Source organism: Sprattus sprattus (assembly GCF_963457725.1).
Source record: "Sprattus sprattus genome assembly, chromosome: 8".
Classification (NCBI taxonomy): Eukaryota; Metazoa; Chordata; class Actinopteri; order Clupeiformes; family Clupeidae; genus Sprattus; species Sprattus sprattus.
In genome coordinates, this window is record NC_137927.1 from 20,980,195 (window position 1) to 21,002,694 (window position 22,500).

The 22,500-nt window shown below is 48.1% G+C and overlaps 1 protein-coding gene across 2 annotated transcripts in view; it reads left to right on the forward strand.

The window, feature by feature from the left end:
- Window positions 1-22,500, forward strand: part of phkb (phosphorylase kinase, beta) — an 87,245-nt gene that overhangs the window by 26,145 nt on the left and 38,600 nt on the right. For both annotated transcript variants that reach the window (XM_080843761.1, XM_080843760.1), the window contains exons 8-14: window positions 586-649; window positions 7,990-8,085; window positions 8,672-8,869; window positions 16,312-16,369; window positions 16,541-16,618; window positions 18,117-18,275; window positions 20,788-20,882. In XM_080843761.1, the coding sequence (XP_080699887.1) occupies window positions 586-649; window positions 7,990-8,085; window positions 8,672-8,869; window positions 16,312-16,369; window positions 16,541-16,618; window positions 18,117-18,275; window positions 20,788-20,882 (748 nt within the window). The remainder of the gene's footprint in view (window positions 1-585; window positions 650-7,989; window positions 8,086-8,671; window positions 8,870-16,311; window positions 16,370-16,540; window positions 16,619-18,116; window positions 18,276-20,787; window positions 20,883-22,500) is intronic.

Sequence of the window (22,500 nt, forward strand, 5' to 3'; positions counted from 1 at the left end):
CGACACACCAAGCACCGCCAACAAAATGTGTGCGTTTGTGAGTGAGGGTGTGTGCATCTGTGTGTGTGTTTTTGGGAGGGTTTCGCTCAAGTGAGAGGTTTAATAAAAGCAACAGGCAAAGAAAATGTGTGTGTTAAATGGCTGATAAAAAAGGGAACAGATTGAGTGGTTACAGTAGTGTTTTAACCTGTGGGAGAAATATTTATAATTCATTCTCGTGCCAGATTAATTTCCTTTGTATACTGTGTGTATGAGTGTGTGACTGTGTATGTGTGTGTGTATGCGTGTAATCACGTGTGTGTGTGTGTCTGTGTGTGTGTGTGTGTGTGTGTGTGTGTGTGTGTGTGTGTGCGTTTAATCGTGTATATGTGTATGTATGTGTGTAATCGTGTATTTTTGTGTGTGAGTGAGTGTGTAATCGTGTATGTATGTGTGTAATCGTGTATGTGTCTATGTATGTGCGTCATCGTGTGTGTGTGTGTGTGTAACTGTGTGAGTGTGTGTGTGTAACTGTGTGAGTGTGTGTGTGACTGTGTATGTGTGTGTATATGTGCAAACTCTAATCATTCCCTCTCTGTCTTCCAGCTCGGTAGGAATGGCCAAAGCAGCCTTGGAGGCCATCAATGGATTTAACCTGTTTGGAAATCAGGTGTGTACTCACACACACTCGCACAGACACACACTCACACACACTCACACACACACACACTCTCACACACACACACACACACACACACACACACACACAAACATGCACACACACACACACACACACACACACACACACACACACACATACACTATCTCTCTCGGCTGTCTCTCACAGATTTTCCTTAAGCACCAGTGAATAGCCTCTGTCTGAATAGCCTTGGTCTGAATAGCCTCTGTCTTCTGTGTCCATTAGGAAGTCTAATATTGGGGACATTCACAGACAGAGAACATCAATGCTAGAAACGTGAAAAAGTGAACAGGTTTTTCAAAAGTATCCATGATTCTCTACTCATGAGAGTGTATATCATTTTTATGGCACAGTTATATCAGTCTTATGATGCCCATTCACTCACCTTCCTGCAGGGTTAACCTGTGGCGGTCGGTGCCAGTCAGTCCGATGCTTCGAAGCGAGTGTAGGGAACGCTTTCCTTAAGTGTCATAAGCATGTCATAAATATTATCACAAATGCTGCTTCCGTTCTATCATTGTGACCAGCACTGACCAGCATAACATGTAATGGCATGGGCGTGTCAGTCTTATGATGGATGCTTCAAATAAAGGTTTCAAATAAAATAAATAGTTCACACCCCCGCATCTCGGTTGAATAATCTGCTGGATCCTAGTTTGACAGTGGAAACGGCCGATTCCGCCGGAGAGGCGCGACTTAAACTGAGGCGATACAGTGAGATGTGGATTTTAGATAAAGGCTTCTCTGACAGGGAATATTTGAATGCACTGATCATAAATCATCACTGCCTAAGTCTGATTTGTCTAGACAACACAAAATATCACATTCCCTTTATTGGAAGACTGACGCATTGTGCCTACATATTTCTGTATAGAAGGGAAGCAGGAAGTTAGCAAACATCCTGTCAGGCGTTTAAAAAGGTTAAACCCTTTGAAAGACCTGAGCATCTGGAAAGAGGTAATCTAATCTGTTTGTCATGAATTAAATGCTCAGTCGGTTGGAAACGGATGTCATCCATGATGTAAATCAACAATAATGACATTTCTTGTTATTTCTGTTCACATAGTGTAATCTAATTGCACTCAGGCAGAAGAAGAAATACTGCCCCACACCAATGTGTTTCCCACAACAGATCTCTCTTCTAAACAATCTAAGATTAAGAATCTAACAGAAAGTTTGAAGGGATTTAGCTAGATCATATTAAAACAGGTCTGACAAGCTACAGGTATGTGTCAACAAATGTAATTGTTTTGAACAACAGAAGAAGCACTCTGTTTATTCCTAGCAACTGCTGTCCAGAAACTGTGGCGATATTGCCATCTTCTGACTCTGATTCCTCCACAATGCTCATGGTTCCTCCACAATGCTCATGGTTCCTCCACAATGCTCATGGTTCCTCCACAATGCTCATGGTTCCTAAAACAAATAAACAAGGATAGCAAAACAAATAAACAAGGATAGCAAAACAAATAAACAAGGATAGCAAAACAGATTGATAAGCATAGAATGAGAACACCAGAAACGCAGGCAGGCTGTTTTTTTTTTCCTCATATGTGAAGGCTGAGACATTCATAACATTTTATTCAGTCTTACTTATGGTCCTTCTGTAATGCCAACAGCTGCACTGTGTTGTGGATACGTTTTGTAGTCCTGGTAATCTTTTTTTTGGCATATTGGCAAGGTTATTTATTTTTGTTCTTGATGAATAAATGTTTGTTTATTTATCAGGTATTTTTCAACAAATAACTCAATTATGATTACAAAGAGGAAAATTTGCAGCAAACACCTAAAAACACAGCAACTTTCATCTACGCTTTTTGGAAAAGCTCCCGCGAAATCAAGAACTTTAGGCCGCAACTATCTCCAAAAATGTCACCATTATCACCATGATTCCTTCAAGTGGCTGTGTCGGTGCCCCCCCCCCCCCCCCCCCCCCCTTTTTAGCCATGCATAGTCTCTACTTATGAACAGGTTTTGTGGTAGATCATTTTAGTTGGTCATTTTAAAGTAGATCACAAGCCAAAAAAAGTGTGGGCGCCCCTGCTGTAGTGGATGAACTGTAATATCTGTGCGTGTGTCTTTGTATCCAAGATTTGATAGATCTCTGGCGCTGTTATTCAACTTGATTTCCACTGCCCCAGTCCTCGGAGAACACACGCACACACACACACACACACACACACACACACACACACACACACACACACACACACACACACACACACACACACACACACACACACACACACACACACACACACACACACACACACGCTCACTCATTAGTGGGTATCATTTGTATTGGTGTAGACAGGAGTGGGGCACATCCATTATATGTGCTAATGGATCAGAAAACGCCAAAACATCTTCTTAGCGTCCCGACCCTCCCAAAAACTTTTTTAGAGGGTGTGTGTGTGTGTGGTAAGGAGGCCTCCAGAGAAACAATGAGCTCACTGAAGCGGGTAATGGGTATTAGATGCAGCAGCGACCTCCATTCTCACCTCTGAGGATGCTCTGACGCCCCAAATCAAATTCTGTGTGCAGTGTCCTGCCAAAGCAAATATCCCCCTCGCTACATCTGGCCTCCACGCTTGACCTTCGCAATCTCGTTATCCCTCCCCTCCCCCCCCCCCCCCGCCCCCCACCATCCTCGCCTCACCCCTGGCGCCTGCAGCCTCAGAAGTTATTACCCCTGTAAACGCTCAGGTCCTAAGTGTCATCTGACCTCAGGATAGATCCGGCCCTGATTCCAGATGGGTCCTGCCGGATACGGGCCACATCTGGCCCGGCGTCTGCTGCTTTGAGGAGCCTTGAGCTGTGAATCTGAATCAGTGTAGGATAGGAGGGTTGGGGGTGAAGGATATGACAGGGGGAAGGATAGAGGCTGTGTTTGTGTTTCCCCTTCGTCCAGCTGTGGCCAAGGGCAAGGCTTGTGTTGTGCCAGAGGCCATCTTGTGATGAGCTCTCAGAGGAGATGTGTTGAATGCCTGTGGAAGGGAGGAAAAGACTGGACACGGAGGGGGAGCCAAATTTAACATTAAAACACGTCTCTTCTTAGATTACGAATCCTTCAGAGAGTTTTAGACGGGTACTGAGATGACAGGTGGGAAACGTAACATTGTTATGTAAGGCGTCACACAGTGCCACCTATGGATAAAAATGGATTCCTTTTCAGACACTCCCCAACTGATCCCAGGCGGAGCCTCCACGGTTCCCTCTCTGTGTGGAACTCTCCACGGTTCCCTCTCTGTGTGGAACTCTCCACGATTCCCTCTCTGTGTGGAACTCTCCACGATTCCCTCTCTGTGTGGAACCCTCCTATGTTCCCTCTCGCTGTGGAACCCTCCTATGTTCCCTCTCGGTGTGGAACCCTCCTATGTTCTCTCTCGGTGTGGAACTCTCCTATGTTCCCTCTCGGTGTGGAACTCTCCTATGTTCCCTCTCGCTGTGGAACCCTCCTATGTTCCCTCTCGCTGTGGAACCCTCCTATGTTCCCTCTCTGTGAGGAACTCTCTGCTGTGGTTGCTAACAGCATTCTGATAGGTGGCAATGTTGTTTATCTGTGTCATGTCCTGAATGCTCCTAAATCCAAACCAAAACATTAAATCTATGCGGTATTTGTTTCTTCAGCCTTTAGGATCTGAGGTGATCCTCTCTCCCTTCTCTCACAACCCAGAAATAAAATCCTACTCCCCCTGCCACGCTGTGCTCGTCCCTCAATCCACAAGTTTCAAGCACCCGATCCCTCTCACACACACACACACACACACACACACACACACACACGCTCATATTCCCATGATACCATACAGGTCACTAAGCCATGTTCTCTATTCGTCTGAGCCCACTGTAAAATGCAAATCATCACGGGAGGTTGATAGCGAGGCAGATGGCTAAAAGCATTTGTCTGCATTGATTAAAGGTGGCTGCACTTGAGTTTATAAATAATTTACATCTGCTTACAAGAGAACTGCTCATAGCAGCAGATTTTTTTTACAGAGAAACTCTACACATCGGGTCACGCTTCTCAACTCCAAGTCAGTGCTCACATCTCTCAGTCAGTGCTCTCATCTCTCAGTCAGTTCTCTTATCTCTCAGTCAGTGCTCTCATCTCTCAGTCAGTGCTCTCATCTCTCAGTCAGTGCTCTCATCTCTCAGTCAGTGCTCACATCTTACAGTCAGTGCTCTCGTCTCTCAGTCAGTGCTCTCGTCTCTCAGTCAGTGCTCTCAGTCAGTGCTCTCATCTCTCAGTCAGTGCTCTCATCTCTCAGTCAGTGCTCACATCTCTCAGTCAGTGCTCACATCTCTCAGTCAGTGCTCACAGTCAGTGCTCTCAGTCAGTGCTCTCATCTCTCAGTCAGTGCTCACATCTCTCAGTCAGTGCTCACAACTCTCAGTCAGTGCTGTCAGTCAGTGCTCACATCTCTCAGTCAGTGCTCACATCTCTCAGTCAGTGCTCACATCTCTCAGTCAGTGCTCACAGTCAGTGCTCTCAGTCAGTGCTCTCATCTCTCAGTCAGTGCTCACATCTCTTAGTCAGTGCTCACATCTCTCAGTCAGTGCTCACATCTCTCAGTCAGTGCTCTCATCTCTCAGTCAGTGCTCACATCTCTCAGTCAGTGCTCTCATCTCTCAGTCAGTGCTCTCATCTCTCAGTCAGTGCTCTCATCTCTCAGTCAGTGCTGTCAGTCAGTGCTCACATCTTACAGTCAGTGCTCTCATCTCTCAGTCAGTGCTCACATCTCTCAGTCAGACCTCTCAGTCAGTGCTCTCATCTCTCAGTCAGTGCTCTCAGTCAGTGCTCACATCTCTCAGTCAGTGCTCACATCTCTCAGTCAGTGCTCTCATCTCTCAGTCAGTGCTCTCAGTCAGTGCTCACATCTCTCAGTAAGTGTTCACATCTCTCAGTCAGTGCTCACATCTCTCAGTCAGTGCTCACATACCTCAGTCAGTGCTCACATCTCTCAGTCAGTGCTCTCAGTCAGTGCTCTCAGTCAGTGCTCATATCTCCTGCTGTGGAGCTGCCGTGGTGTGAGTCACAGGACCTGTTTGCCGTATGGCTTCATATACTGACCAGATTGAACACTGGTTCATTAAGGGTCAGCCCTGCTAATGCAGGTGGGTTATTGAAGTGGTTGAATGGTCCTTGATAACGGCATAGCGCCCACGCAGTGTGCTTAACTTTGTGCTTAACTTACTTTGTTTCTCTTTTTTCCCATTAAAGTCTTTTAAGTCCCACTCCTTTATTTTTTCCACAGGATTGGTACAAGCACTACTATTAGTGTGTGTGTGTGTGTGTGTGTGTGCGTGAGCATGTGTGTGTCTGTGTCTGTTTTGTCGAGTGTGTGCATGTGTGTTGTAGAGTGTGTGCGTGTGTGTGCCCACGTTGTAATGTGCGTGTGCGTTCTGTGTGTGTTTTTGTGTGTGTGTCAGTGTGTGTGTGTGTCAGTGTGTGTCTGTTTTGTCGAGTGTGTGCATGTGTGTTGTAGAGTGTGTGCGTGTGTGTGCCCACGTTGTAGTGTGCGTGTGCGTTCTGTGTGTGAGTTTGTGTGTGTGTGTGTGTGTGTGTGTGTCAGTGTGTGTGTGTGTCAGTGTGTGTCTGTTTTGTCGAGTGTGTGCATTTGTGTTGTAGAGTGTGTGCGTGTGTGTGCCCACATTGTAGTGTGTGTGTGCGTTCTGTGTGTGTGTGTGTGTCAGTGTGTGTCTGTTGCTGAGTGTGTGTGTCTGTGTTGCTGAGTGTGTGTCTGTGTTGCTGAGTGTGTGGTATCTCTTAAATCCTCTCTCTCTCAACCCCACTGTGGGCTGAATGTATTTAATCATAAACCAAAGGCTTCCAGTACCCCCAGGCCTGATGGTACTACTAGTGTGTGTGTGTGTGCGTGGTTGCGTGCGCATGTGTGCGTGCGTGTGTGTGTATGTTGATGTGTGGGCCTGTTCTGATGTTACTGTTAGCGTGTTGATGTGACTATTAGCGCGTTGATGTCTGGACGTGTTCTGGAGTTTTGCGTGTTGAGTTTGTGTGGGTGCCTGGTTTCATATATCTGAAGCCGCAAGCAGCTTGTGTGGATACAATGGCTTACACTAATGATTTTCCCCCAGACATCCCAAGCTCTCCATACTAGTAAAACAGGGAGGTGCTCAAAGCTGGGTGTAGAGACCTATTTCTATACACATTATGGTGCTATTTAAATGGACTGCTGAACCATAATGGGTGGTGGCTAATCGCAAGGTGTGTGTGTGTGTGTGTGTGTGTGTGTGTGTGTGTGTGTGTGTGTGTGTGTGTGTGTGTGTGTGTGTGTGTGCTCATATGCTTAAATGCTTATCTTTGTTTCCTTAATTTCCCTCTGGATCAATAAAGTATCCATCTATCTATCTATCATGTTAACATGCCAACACAGCTTTCCCTTTGTCCTCCACATGCTCAACATCAGGCCTGAGATCCTCAGAGAGAATGCTGGGAGATTGTGTGCTGGGAGTGTGTATGTGTGTGTGCTGGGAGTGTGTTTGTGTGCTGGGAGTGTGTGAGTGTGCTGGGAAAGTGTGTGTGCTGGGAGTGAATGTGTGTCTGCTGGGAGTGTGTATGTGTGTGTGCTGGGAGTGTGTGTGTGTGCTGGGTGTGTGTGAGTGTGCTGGGAAAGTGTGTGTGCTGGGAGTGTGTGTGTGTGCTGGGAGTGTGTGTGTGTGCTGGGAGTGTGTGAGTGTGCTGGGATGGATGTGCAGATCCACACAGATGTTGTGTGATGCCAGCCACTCCGCCAACAAATGCCCGCTGGCTGGCACCCGCCGTGCAGCCGTGCCGCCATACCGCCGCCGTGCCCCCCAGGGTCAGTAGATCACTCCCAGCACAATGGCTTTGACAGGCTGCCAGATTGCTGAGAGGATTCACTGGCGTGTGGCTTTTGTTCAGACTTTTCTCTGAACGCTTCTGCTGCCTCATCACTTCATAGCCGCAGATCAAGTTCTCGCCTCGGCTGGAAAATGGATGAGTTCATATGCTCATATTCTCTGTGTGTGTGTGTGTGTGTGTGTGTGTGTGTGTGTGTGTGTGTTTGACTAGCATGCACTCACAACCAGTTCCAGCGCAAGCAGATATGTTAAAGACGTGTAGCTTTTGGAAATTGGAAATTGGTAAAACATCACATATTCCACACTGGGGGACACAAAGATCTCTGTTACATTCATCTTAATATCCCCTGAAACCAAGTGACAAGAGTGACCACCAACAAGCAGCGTAATAGAGGTCAAAGGTTAAAGTCAGCATGGCATGTCATGCTCATCTCCATGTGTGTGTGTTTGCGTCTTCTGTGCAGGGCTGCTCGTGGTCGGTCATCTTTGTGGATCTGGACGCTCACAATCGGAACAGGCAGACCCTGTGTTCACTCCTGCCAAGGGAGTCCCGATCTCATGTGAGTAACATCCGCACTTCATCCTCCAAACAACACGCATCTGTGTTAATGGATAGGGTTAAGGTTCAGATCTCAACACGCATCGTGTCATGGGTTAGGGTTGGGGTCGAGATCTCAACACGTATCAGTGTCATGGGTTAGGTCCAGATCTCAACACGCCTCCGTATCATGGGTTAGGATTAGGGGTCCAGATCTCATATGAGTAACCTAAGCATTTCATCCTGTGTCATGGGTTAGGGATAGGATCCAGATCTCAACATGCATCTGTGTCATGGGGGGGGGGGGGGCGGGTTCATGGCGGGAGGTGTTGGGATGTTGATGGTGTAGCCTTGTTCAGCTAATACCATTTATCTTTTTAATTGTGAAATGTGAAACAGGGGCTAAAATGTAATGAAGGTGTCCGAGACGTAATGGCGTGGGGTCCATTTGCAAGAGCTGAGTGGGTGTGCTGGTCACTTATCCTGTCTTTAGTGGGGAGGTTGGGGTTGGGTTGCCAAAGGGCCCTCTTTGTGAAAGTGCTTAAGGGGGGCATTAAGTGGAGGTGTCGCCCCCCACGTGTCTGTGACGGCCGCCTCTGACCTTTCAGAACACGGATGCCGCCCTCCTACCGTGCATCAGCTACCCAGCCTTTGCCGTGGATGACGACGCCCTTTACTCCCAGACACTGGACAAGATTGTGCGCAAGCTGAAGGGCAAGTACGGTTTCAAGCGCTTCCTCCGCGACGGCTACCGGACAGCCAACGAGGACAAGAACCGCCGACACTACAAGCCAGCTGAGATAAAGGTGGGTTGCGGTGGTCAGTAAATCAAGCAAAACTAAACACCAGACCGTCCCCTCACGGTTTCTAAAGTAAACTAAACACAACACCAGACAGTCCCCTCGCGGTTCTAAACTAAACCAGACCGTCACCTCACAGTTCTAAACTAAACTAAACACAACACCAGACCGTCCCCTAACGGTTCTAAACTAAACTAAGCACAACACCAGACTACCCTAACGGTTCTAAACTAAACTAAACACAACACCAGACTACCCTAACGGTTCTAAACTAAACTAAACACAACACCAGACCGTCCCCTCGTGTTTCTAAACTAAACACAACACCAGACTGTCCACTCACGGTTCTAAACTAAACTAAGCACAACACCAGACTACCCTAACGGTTCTAAACTAAACTAAACACAACACCAGACTGTCCACTCACGGTTCTAAACTAAACTAAACACAACACAAGACCGTCCCCTATGGTTATCTCCATTTCTCCTGACAGGCCGGATGATCTGAAATTAGTCTCAGCCTCACCTGCATAGCTTTGGCTGAGGATTAGCCAGCTGATAATACATGTGGCTGCTCAGAAGTCCTTCTTTAGTAATCCTGGAGGGTTTTTTTTCTTTTTTTTCTTTCTTTTCGCTGACTGAGACCAAATAGATGGAGGAGGTGTTGCTAAATCCTGCCTGATTGTGGAGAGCGGAGGCGGCTGAACTTCGGGGCAGCTATTTAACTCTGAACAAATCATTGCATTAGCCGCTGAGCTGACCCTCAGCATTAACGAGGCTGGATTTGACAAGGGAAAAAAATAAAGGAAAAGTGTGTGTGTGTGTGTGTGTGTGTGTGTGTGTGTGTGTGTGTGTGTGTGTGTGGGATGGTATTAACAATTAGCCAAGCACAGAGTGAGTGGAACAGGGACATGCAGGGCATTTTTTATTTGATAAACTCTTAAGAGGATTTCTTTCTGAGCTGCTCAACAGGTTTCTCTCAGCATCCTGCCTGCTGCCCCCATAAATTAAAGAAACTCAGCCCTCCCATAAATGAGTAAGACCTCCCTGCACCCCTCTCCAGGGCCTCCAGTTTAGGGTCTCAGACATCAGGAAAGTCATTCATTTGTCATGTTGGCATCAGTATCAGGGTTCTCTGAGTGGTGTGTGTGTGTGTGTGTGTGTGTGTGTGTGTGTGTGTGTGTGTGTGTGGTATCTGTGATCTCTGAGTGGTAATCCAGGATTCACAGGGAGAGATCGAGCAGTGACTACATGAAGCCCTCAGGGAATAATGCTGTTTATGGAGCGCTTATAAAAATGAAAAAAGACTCATGTAGAGTGACAGTGAGTGGTTTGGCACGAGAGAAGAGGAAGGCACTTTATATTTGTAAGGGAACCATGTGCACTGGTGTGATGGTCTGTGTGGGGTGGTGGGTGTGGGGTGGTGGGTGTAGTGTGGGGTGTGTGGTCTGTGTGTGTGGTGTGGTGTGTGTGGGGTGGTGGGTGTAGTGTGGGGTGTGTAGTGTGGTGTGTGTAGGTTGTGTGGTCTGCGTGTGTGGTGTGGTGTGTGTGTTGGGTGGTTTGGGGAGAATAATGGCAGTGGCACCCTCACGGGATGTCTGCTGTTTACTGAGTGAACCGTCTATTTTTTCAATCCCTTATCTCTTCAACACACACATACACTCACTCACTCACACTCTCAATCTCACTCAGTCACTCTCTCTCTCACGCACTCACACACACACATACACATCCACACACACAAACACAGACTCACTCTCTATCTCTCTCTCAATCTCACTCACTCACTCACTCACTCACTCTCACAAACACACACACACACACACTCACTCACTCAGTCAGTCTCTCGCCAATGGCACACAATACTTGCACTGAGCACACAAACATGCATAATGATGAATAAAAAGGTCAACAAACAGATACAAATAGACACTCCCAGGCGCAACTAAACATGTGCATGCATACATCCACACGGACACAAACACACACACACATGTAAACACACACACACACACACAAACACACAGAGACACACACGCACACACAGACACAGACACACACACACACACACTCATGCATGCACACGCACGCACCCACGCACATACCCACACACGCATGCGTGCACACCCACTCACACACATACACACACAGACACACACACATGCATGCACACGCACGCACCCACAGACACACACACATGCATGCACACGCACGCACCCACCCACACACACACACACACACACACACACATACACACACACACACACACACACATACACACACACATACACACACACATGCATATGGTAAATATATGGTACAACTGGGACATCTGGCCCACAGTTAGAGGACACTTAGAATTATGGCTCCAGAAATAGAAAGAGAGGAGTGGAGATAAAATGAGGAAGATAAAAAAAGAAGGGAGGTAGATAAGGAAAGAAGGGAGGTAGATAAGGAAATAAGGGAGGTAGAGAAAGAAATAATGGAGGTAGAGAAAGAAAGAAAAAATGGAGGTAGAGAAAGAAAGAAAGTGGGGAGGTAGAGAGGAAAAGAAGAGAGGTAGAGAAAGGGAGTCTTTCTGTTGTGGTGAAATGTTACTTTATCCCCCCCCACTCCACCTCTAGCTTGGGTTCATCCATGACTGTATCCCCCCCCCCCCCCCCCCCCCCCCCACTCCGACTCTAGCTCTAGCTTGGGTTCATCCATGACTTTATCCCCCCCCCCCCCCCCCCACTCAACCTCTAGCTTGGGTTCATCCATGACTTTATTCCCCCCCACTCCACCTCTAGCTTGGGTTAGCCTTGCTTCTTCAAAGGCAGTGGCAGATCCAGTTCTGATAGGTGAGGGGGTACGTTTCCTACATGGAGCTACTGAGAGAAAAACATAGTTTGGAGAGAGAGAGAGAGAGACAAAGAAAAGAAAGAGGGAAAGAAAGGAAACGGAGGTGCAGGTGGTGGTGGTTGAAAAACGATCTGGATCTCTGCTTGCCTTTTCACCCACACACACACACACACACACACACACACACACACACACACATGGCAAATGAGCCTTTAGGTGTCCGCTGTGGTGTGAAATCAAAGCAGAGCCGGCGAGCGCAGTTGTTAAGCTGGAGTCACTTGGTGGAGTTACACACTGCAGCTTAGTGTGTGTGTGTGTGTGTGTGTGTGTGTGTGTGTGTGTGTGTGTGTGTGTGTGTGTGTGTGTGTGTGTGTGTGTGTGTGTGTGTGTGTGTTTGAAGTCCGTACAGCTGGAGTCACAGGCTTTGATTAGGCCCAGAGTCAGTGGATGGAGAAGGAGGGAGAGAGATAGAGAGAGAGAGAGGGAGTTAGAGTTAGAGTTAGGTGGCTGAGGAATGGAGGGACATTCGGAGTGAGTGAGTGAGAGAACCCTGTCCTTGAGGTTGAAGTCTGGCAGTCTCTAACGCTCCTCACTGCTCCTATCCCCTGCAACCACCACCACCCCCGACACCCCATAATCTCCCAAGAGAAAGGGTCTCCTGACACTGCTGCTCGCTCGGACCAAATGTACCCGTGATGCCAGACAGGCTCCAATTAAAGTCCTTTATTACATTACAGCCCCATCTCTCTTATCTCCAATCGCCATGGAGATGGTGGCCGCAGATAGAACAAGTCTTAATTACATCTGCAGAAGGTTGAGAAACGCTGTGTTCTCTTCCTACCATCAAAGGACGGGATAGGTTTGGTGTGTGTGTATGTGCGCGTGAATATTTGTGTGTGTGTGTGTGTGTGTGTGTGTGTGTGTGTGTGTGTGTGTGTGTGTGTGTGTGTGTGTGTGTGTGTGTGTGTGTGTGTGTGTGTGTGTGTGTGTGAGTGTGAAGCCTGCAGCCTTCTGCATTGAGAAAAAGAGATTATTGTAATTGAAGTTGAGTCGCTCTGAAGGAGGATGAAAGGACTCATAATTCATTGTATTTTTTTTTCTTTCTTTTCTTCTCTTCCTGCTCTGGTAAATGATGTGATTTTTGCGCTACTTCTTTCCACGAGGAAGTAGAGTGGCGACAGCTCATTCCCTGGGTCACACACACACACACACACACACACAAACAAACACACACACAGCTCATCATGAGTCACACACCAGCACCTTTCTTCTCTGATTCCCACCTCATCTTATAGGGCGAAGAAAAAGAAAGGAAAACACACTTATTTCTGTGACCCCCCTCCACGCACACACTCCCACACACACTCCACACACACACGCACGCCGCACACACAAACACGCGCGCGCGCACACACACACATTAGTGCACCTGCAATGCTCAAACATGGCTGTGGCTCACCCAAGGGCTGTGTACATGCCTTGGCTAATACCCTTGCTTTCACACACACAGACACGCACGCACACACACACACACACACACACACACACACACACACACACACACACACATACACACATCTCCACGGTTTGTCTTTTGTCAGCAGGATGCCTCGCTATGAGGTTTTGCTGGAGATAACAGTGGCATGGGATGAGTTTGCACAATTTTAATTAATACGTTGCTGTTTCACATTCGCAAACATCTCTACATCCGAGTTGATTTTAATTTCAGACTCAAGTGATTTATGTATGTGCTAGTGAGAATAGGAGAGGATGTGTGTGTGTGTGTGTGTGTGTGTGTGTGTGTCTGTCTGTCTGTGTGTGGGTGGGTTGGTGCCCGAGGGTCTATGTACGTGTGCTAGAAGGAGTGGGGGCGTGTGTGTGTTTGTTGGTGAGTGTGTGTTTGCGTGTTACAGAGAGAGAGAGAGAGAGAGAGAGAGAGAGAGAGAGAAAGTGTGTGTGTGTGTGTGTGTGTGTGTGTGTGTGTGTGTGTGTGTGTGTGTGTGTGTGTGTGTGTGTGTGGAGGTGAGTCATGGGCTAGTTAATGGGGTTTCTGCTTGGCTGCCGCGCTGATACCTTCTCAGATGTAATTGTTTTCTGTGTCAGTTCAACTGCTCCTGTCGGAAAAGAGCTTTTCTCTTCCAGTTGCCTCCATAGCGCCCGCTGCCGTCCCATCAGGGGCCTCTGGGGGGCGCTATGAGGGCAGGAGAGGGCTCTGGGGGGGCTTTGAGGGCTCTGGTGGGCTCTGGGGGGGCTATGAGGGCAATGGGGGGGCTATGAGGGCTCTGGGGGGGCTATGAGGGCTCTGGGGGGGCTATGAGGGCTCTGGGGGGGCTATGAGGGCAGGGGGGGGGGCTATGAGGGCTCTGGGGGGGCTATGAGGGCTCTGGGGGGGCTCTGGGGGGCTATGAGGGCTCTGGGGGGGCTATGAGGGCGGGGGGGGGGGCTATGAGGGCTCTGGCGGGCTCTAGGGGGGCTATGAGGGCTATGGGGGCTCTGGGGGGGCTATGAGGGCTCTGGGGGCTATGAGGGCTCTGGGGGCTATGAGGGCTCTCGGGGGCTATGAGGGCTCTGGTGGGCTCTAGGGGGGCTATGAGGGCTCTGGGGGCTCCTTGTGGGGTTATGAGGGCTCTCGGGGGCTATGAGGGCTCTGGAGGGGCTATGAGGGCTCTGGGGGGCTATGAGGGCTCTGGAGGGCTATGAGGGCTCTGGAGGGGCTATGAGGGCTCTGGAGGGTCTATGAGGGCTCTAGAGGGGCTATGAGGGCTCTGGGGGGCTATGAGGGCTCTGGGGTGGCTATGAGGGCAGTGGGGGGCTATGAGGGCTCTGGGGGGGCTATGAGGGCAGGGGAGGGCTCTGGAGGGGCTATGAGGGCTCTGGGGTGGCTATGAGGGCAGTGGGGGGCTATGAGGGCTCTGGGGGGGGCTATGAGGGCAGGGGAGGGCTCTGCTAAAGATAGATCAAAAGATCACACAACTTTAACGTCATGCTTTGCATTTTATTTTGGAGGGGTGACAACATGGCAGCCTCAATGGAAGGCTATAGTTTTTGGTTAGAGGTAGTTTTTGGTAAGAGGTTTTTTTTTTTATCTATACAATAGGTCTAATTATACAGTGAGAGACAGAATATCAACAAAAACATCCAGAGAACTGCATTTTGTAACAGTTATGTATTTATTTGCATTTGATGTTGGCAAATAAGTATTTGATCCCCTACCAAAACATGACTTAGTACTTGGTGGATAAATCCTTGTTGGCAAGCACAGACGTCAGACTGTTCTTGTAGTTGGTCACCAGGTTAACAACTAAGTCAGGAAGGATTTTGGCTCACTCCTCTTTGCAGATCCTCTCTAAATCCAAGGTTGCGCTTTCAATGTCCTGGCTGAGGGAATGAAGTTCTTGCCCAAGATTCCACGATGCGGTGGAGTCGTCCTCTACCCTTGGCAGAGAAACAGCCCCAAAGCATAATGTTTCCACCTCCATGCTTGACGGTGGGGATGGTGTTCTTGGGGTCATATTCAGCATTCTTCCCCCTCCAAACGCGGAGAGTCGAGTTGATGGCAAAGAGCTTGATTTTGGTCTCATCTGACCACAGAACGTTCTCCCAATCCTCCTTAGAATCATTCAAGTGTTCATTGGCAAACTTCAGACGCCCCTGTGCATGTGCTTCCTTGAGCAGGAGGACCTTGCGAGCGCTGCAGGACTTCAAACCACTACAGCGTAGTGTGTTGCCAATGGGTTTCTTGGTGACTTTGGTCCCAGCTGCCTTGAGATCATTTACAAGCTGCTTATTTTATACATGTCACCAGTTGAGATCAGGTGTACCTTGTTAGGCCTAATGAGGACTAATCTGTGTGCCTTGTGGGCACATAACTGGTCTGTGGGAGCCGGAATTCTTGCTGTCTCTTGGGGATCAAATACTTATTTGCCGCAATCAAATGCAAATACATTCATAACTGTAATAAAATACAGTTTTCTGGATGTTTTTGTTGATATTCTGTCTCTTGCCGTTAAAGACCTACCATTACAATTATAGATCACACATTTCTTTGCAAGTGGCCAAACTTTTGAAATCAGCATGGGGTCAAATACTTATTTTTCCTACTGTTTGTGTGGATTTGAGTGTTTATTATTTTGTTTATTTATTTTTAAATGCCACCCCCCCCCCCCCCCCCCCCCCTTTGGTTGCTGTAAGTATATCAGAGGACACCTCCTCAATGATCTCATACTGATATGGTGGAGTTTAGCAGAAATGTTCTGTGTGTTATGTATGCAGCTGAGTGCATAATGCTGCATTATATATTATACATTGTATGCATTATGCATAGTGTGCATTTGAAAGTTGATTCATTTTAAAGTTGTATATGTGTTACAGTATGGAGATGAAATCTAAAGTCTTATATGTTTTACTGCATGGAGATTGCTCTAAAGTTGTATATTTGTTACTGTATGGAGATGCACACACACACACACACACACACACACACACACACACACACACACACACACACACACACACACACACACACACACTCACACACACACGCTGACATTGTTTTCCATCTAACCTCACACTGTGTGTCTCATGTGTGTGTCTCTTCCTGTCTTTCAGGACTTTGATGGCATCGAGTGCGAGTTCCCAATCTTTTTCATCTACATGGTGATTGATGGTGAGGCCCGCGGGGGAGTGTTTGGCGCCATACTATACTTATGTTGTTTTCTCACAGAGAGTATTATTTTTCATCTTGTGCGGTGAAAATGATAGATGAAGAAGTGAACTGTGAACAGCCCTCTCTGCGGCGATGCGTGGTGACACATTTGCTCCCTCCCTTCATGTGCAGGTGTGTTCCGTGGAAATTCCGCTCAAGTTAAGGAATACCAGGAGCTTCTGGAGAAGGTCATGTTCCAGGCTTTTGATGGTGAGTATCCTCATGTAGGACTTTAAAAAGGAAGACATTGTGTCCTATGGGACAGAACTGAAGAGAGTGGGTGTGGGTAGCCCAGTACTGGTAGCCCAGTAGTGTCAGGTCTAATCCTATCCTAGAAGCCCAGTACTGGTAGCCCAGTAGTGTCAGGTCTAGGGTAGGTAGGAGCGAGCGGTAGCCCAGTACTGGTAGCCCAGTAGTGTCAGGGTTAGGGTAGGTAGGAGCGAGTGGTAGCCCAGTACTGGTAGCCCAGTAGTGTCAGGTCTAGGGTAGGTAGGAGCGAGCGGTAGCCCAGTACTGGTAGCCCAGTAGTGTCAGGGTTAGGGTAGGTAGGAGCGAGCGGTAGCCCAGTACTGGTAGCCCAGTAGTGTCAGGTTGTCCCCACTAATCCTATCATCCGATCATAGACAGGTGATGTGTCCGACCCGGGGGTGACACCAAGGTTATGGGCTCAATACTAATCCCAAAACAATATCAACTTTGCATTAAAAATGACATAGTTGACCGAATGACACTTAATGACATAAAGACCTCTCCATGTTCGCACCAGGTGCCATATCATGGTTATGACGATGTCATGTCAGTCTGATCAGCAGGGGCCCTATCACGGTTATGACGGTGTGTCTGATCAACATGGCATTTTTAGACTCATTTCTGTCAATTCAACTGTCCCTGGGGAATTCCTTGCAGTGCTTTAATGAAGTTAAGATATCATTCGTTTCGACAAAGAAGAGATTTCGATACATTCACTACATACCCTACCAACACTTCATAAAAAACATGAACCACACACACACACACACCACACACACACACACACACACACAGAAAAATACACACACACGCACGCGCACGCACACACACACACACACACACACACACACACACACACATTGCGTGAGCGCTCCTGGCTGATGAGAGGCGATGGGAAATGACACGGCCTGTTGCCATAACAGAAGAGACCAGTGGAGCAGATGGCTCTGTATTAGTGTATTAGTGTATTATCTAACAGATCGACTACAGAAAGATGTGTGTGGAGCTGGCTGCTCTCCAGTCGTTACGTCTGAAGTGCTATCGACACACACACACACACACACACACACACACACACACACACACACACACACACACACACACACATACACATGGCCACTTCAATTTCCGTGCTGATTCCTGTATTGAAAAGATGTCATGGAAATATATGTGCGGTTTTTAATTAATCATAACATTGAAGTGTAATTGATTCTGGAACCCAATGGAAGGATTAAGCTTCAGCTTTTATCCTACTGGTGTTACGAGAGTCCATGTAGTGTGTACAAATGGGAAATGAATGTAAAATAATTGTGTGTGTGTGCCTGTATGCGTGTGTGTGCGGCCGTGTGTTTGTGTGTGTGTGTGCGTGTGTGTGAGTGTGTGTGTGTATGTGTGTCTGTGTGTGTGTGTGCGTGTGTTTGGTGTGTGTGTGTGTGTGTTTGCTTGTGTGTTCACCTAGGTAACGCTGTTGTCCCCAAGTACTACCACGTGCCGGCAGACTTTGTGGAGGCGGAGCAGAAGAACCATGGCAGCCAGAAGCGTTTCCCCAGCAACACGGGCCAGGACGGGATGCTCTTTCTCTGGGGCCAGGCCATGTACAACATCGCCAAGCTGCTGGGTCAGTCACATGGCATACGTCACCAGTAGTACACACACACACACACACACACACACACACACACTCATACTGTCATACACACACACACACTAACACACACACACTCACACACACACACACACTCACACACTATCATACACACACACACACACACACACACCCACACACACACACACCCTTATTTTCACACACACACACACACACACACACACATCAACAAGATGCATTCATACACTTCCATACATGCAGACCAAACATGCAGACACATACTCACACAAGTACAGTTACATATACTGTATACACATTGCATAAACTGAACAAGATCACTCATGCACACACACGCGCTCATTCATGGACAAATGCTAGGAGCTGAATCGTTGAATGCATGGCACCATCCCCCCCACCCCCCCCCCCCCCCCACACACACACACACACACACACACACACATATTGCACACCCCTTACACTGATATGAATTAAAGCACTCTGTAGTTCTCATTGCTCTGTATTACACAGTTTATATTTGATAAAATGGTTATTTAAATAAACAACGCAGCCTTACAGACAGCCTCCTAAATATTTTAAAGTGCTCGACACACCCTCTGCTGCCATCCTGCCTATTAAAACATTTAAACACAAAGTCAGTGTTGTAGAAAGATTTCTGACAAATTAATCATGAAAATAATGTATCCCAATGATCTGTGCTGAGGTTTGTACAGCTCACAGCCAGTGAAAAGGCCTGGATGTAAACCTCACTCCACACGCACACAAACACACACAGACACACACACACACACACACACACACATACATACACACACACACACACACACACACACACACACTCATGTAAACATCACAGATCAAAGAGGAGATCGTGCTAATGGGCCCCAGTGTGGCGGTTTAGCTGGAGTACATGCATTAACACACACACACACACACACACACACACACACACACACACACACACACACACACACGCACAGACACACAGAAATTGTGAACCCTGTCATTTTCTAATCACGGAAGCTAATTAGAAGGAGGTACTGCTCAATCCTGCGTCAGTGTGTGGAATACAGATCCAAGTGCATCAACATGTATTTAGCACACAGTCACGCTGTCACACACCGTCACGCTGGATTTGCATGTCAAGCTTCTCCAGGAAAGAAAGCCGTGGCGCACGGAGGGGGAGCGGGGGAGAGAGGTTTGGGGGAGCGGCTGCCTCTGGAATGTTCCAGATTAGATTAGGCAAAGGATTGCCTTCAGGGACGGATCTGTTCGAGGGCCGCTCTTCTGTGCAGGCGCCTGTCAGATGGGATGGGAGTCCAGTGGTCTCTTCTGTGCAGGCGCCTGTCAGATGGGATGGGAGTCCAGTGGTCTCTTCTGTGCAGGCGCCTGTCAGATGGGATGGGAGTCCAGTGGTCTCTTCTGTGCAGGCGCCTGTCAGAGGGGATGGGAGTCCAGTGGTCTCTTCTGTGCAGGCGCCTGTCAGAGGGGGTGGGAGTCCAGTGGTCTCTTCTGTGCAGGCGCCTGTCAGATGGGATGGGAGTCCAGTGGTCTCTTCTGTGCAGGCGCCTGTCAGAGGGGATGGGAGTCCAGTGGTCTCTTCTGTGCAGGCGCCTGTCAGATGGGATGGGAGTCCAGTGGTCTCTTCTGTGCAGGCGCCTGTCAGATGGGATGGGAGTCCAGTGGTCTCTTCTGTGCAGGCGCCTGTCAGAGGGGATGGGAGTCCAGTGGTCTCTTCTGTGCAGGCGCCTGTCAGAGGGGATGGGAGTCCAGTGGTCTCTTCTGTGCAGGCGCCTGTCAGATGGGATGGGAGTCCAGTGGTCTCTTCTGTGCAGGCGCCTGTCAGAGGGGATGGGAGTCCAGTGGTCTCTTCTGTGCAGGCGCCTGTCAGAGGGGGTGGGAGTCCAGTGGTCTCTTCTGTGCAGGCGCCTGTCAGAGGGGATGGGAGTCCAGTGGTCTCTGCTGTGCAGGCGCCTGTCAGAGGGGGTGGGGCAGAGTGAGAGTGGTCACCTGAGTGGTCACCTGTCCTGTCATCTCATTCAGCCGACCTGTCTTGGCTTTCTCTCGCTCTCTCTGTACACCTCTTATCCTCCCCTCTCTAATCTCTTCTCCTCCTCTCCTCTCTTTCTCTCGCTCTCTCTATACCCCTCTCTTCTCATTTCCTTCTCTATCTCTTTTTACCCCTCTCCTCTCTTTCTCTTTTCTGTCCACACCTCCACTGCTACTTATCTCTTCTCTCTCTTCTCTTTTCTTCTGAAATCGTCTACTTCATTCTTTTCACCCCTTCTTTCCTCTCCTCTCCAACCCCCTTCTTCTCCTCTCCCCTCTTTTCTGTTCTCTTCTCATGACCTATTATGTTCTCTCTGTATCCGGTCATCCTCTGTTCTCCTCTCCTTTTTCCCCTTCTCCTACCCTCACCCACTCCTCTCCTCTCCTCCTTTCTCCTCTCCTCCTCTCTGGTGTTCTTACGTCTCCTCCTCTCTCCTCTCCTCCCCTCTGTCTGCAGTGGACGGCCTGATTAGCCCTAAAGAGATTGACCCCATCCACCGCTACGTGCCCCAGCAGGACCAGAGGAACGTCAGCATGAGATACTCTAACCAGGTGCCCAACCCCAGCACTCACTCACGACCTACATACGTCTCTCTCTCCCTCCTTCTCTCTCTCTTCTATCCCTCTCTTCCCATCTCCTCTCCTGCCAGTCCTGCCTCTCTTCATTTCTATCGCCTGTTTCTGTCTTGTTTACTCGACCTAACACACACGTCTAACACACACGTCCATTTATTAGGCACAAGCATCTGTGACGGGTGTGTTTCCAGTCATGTCATGTCCCAGCAGACAGAATAAGGGCAGTAACCATGATGGGCAGCAGTCTTGTTCTGCATGGCAAATGCTAGATCAGGTAGCTCCACCGCTGATGTGGGCTTGTGACGTGTACAGTAGAGCACAGTAGAGTGAAGATACAGACCAGTGCACCTTGCCTGCTGTTCACCCTTGCCAGTGCTGCCTCCTGCAATAACACATGCCATGTTAGCGTGAGTGTGTGTTATTGTTAGCATGTGTGTGTTAGTTAGGGTGACCAGATTTGAGTTGGTGAAAAAGAGGAGGACACTTCAGCGGTGACTGGGGGGGGGGCGGTGTTGGATGGATGGATGGGTAGTGTATAGCACAGTGGCGTAAGGTCATTGACAGGCCCTTGCGCATTCATTAGTTTTTTAATAGTTTCCAAAGTGTATGTAGGATAAGCATATAATTGAGTTATAGATTGCAACTCACTATTTCCCTTCCATAAAATAATGAAAACCATGACAAAGATAGGTTGGCCATTCAGATGGAATAAATAGCATAAGGTACTCTCCTTTAGTTCATCTTTGATCACAAGCGTGTTTCCATAGCGCCACTACCAGGCAGTCTCTTCTCAGAAACACTAATCTGTGAAAGACCCAGAGAAAAGCAACATTAGTATCCGACGAGGGAAAATACCGGACGATTTTGGAATCACCGCCGGTCGCATTTTTTAGGTCTCAAAAATAGGACATGTCCGGGAAAAAGAGGACGTCTGGTCACCCTATGTTAGTGTTAGCGTGTGTAGTGTTGGTGATAGTGTGTGTGTGTGTTAGTGTAAGTGTGTGTTAGTGTTAGCTGGTGTGTGTTAGTGTTAGCGTGTGTGGTGTTAGTGTTGTGTGTTAGTGTAGATAGCCCATACTCAGTTGAGATATCCCATACTCAGTGGAGATAGCACATACTCAGTGGAGATAGCACATACTCAGTGGAGATGAAGTCCATACTTAGTGTAGTCTTGCCAGTGTTAGGCCCAATCTCAATACTTCCCCTTACCCCTTATCTTTCCCCTTACCCTTGAAGTTGCGCGTTCATGTGGGAGCTAGTGGTGTCTCAATACCCAATTTGATCAAGATTAAGGGGTAAGATTAAGTGGTGTATGGCCCTCGTTTTTAGGCTGATCAGAGAGCTACCTTGCTCCTCCAAGGGCTATCCCAGAGCACACAGCGAAACCAGCTCGGGAATTTTTAAAAAAAAATGGCTGCTTGAAGCGAGGAATATTTTACATGAATAAAGCTATCTACACAACTTTTTATATGTTTATAATGACTCGGTTTGATCTGAAATGTGCTACACGAACTATGCATAGTATTGTAGGTCTTAACTGAAGCTTTCAAACGGTAGTTTTAGGTTACAATTAGCGCGTATGCCACCACTTCAT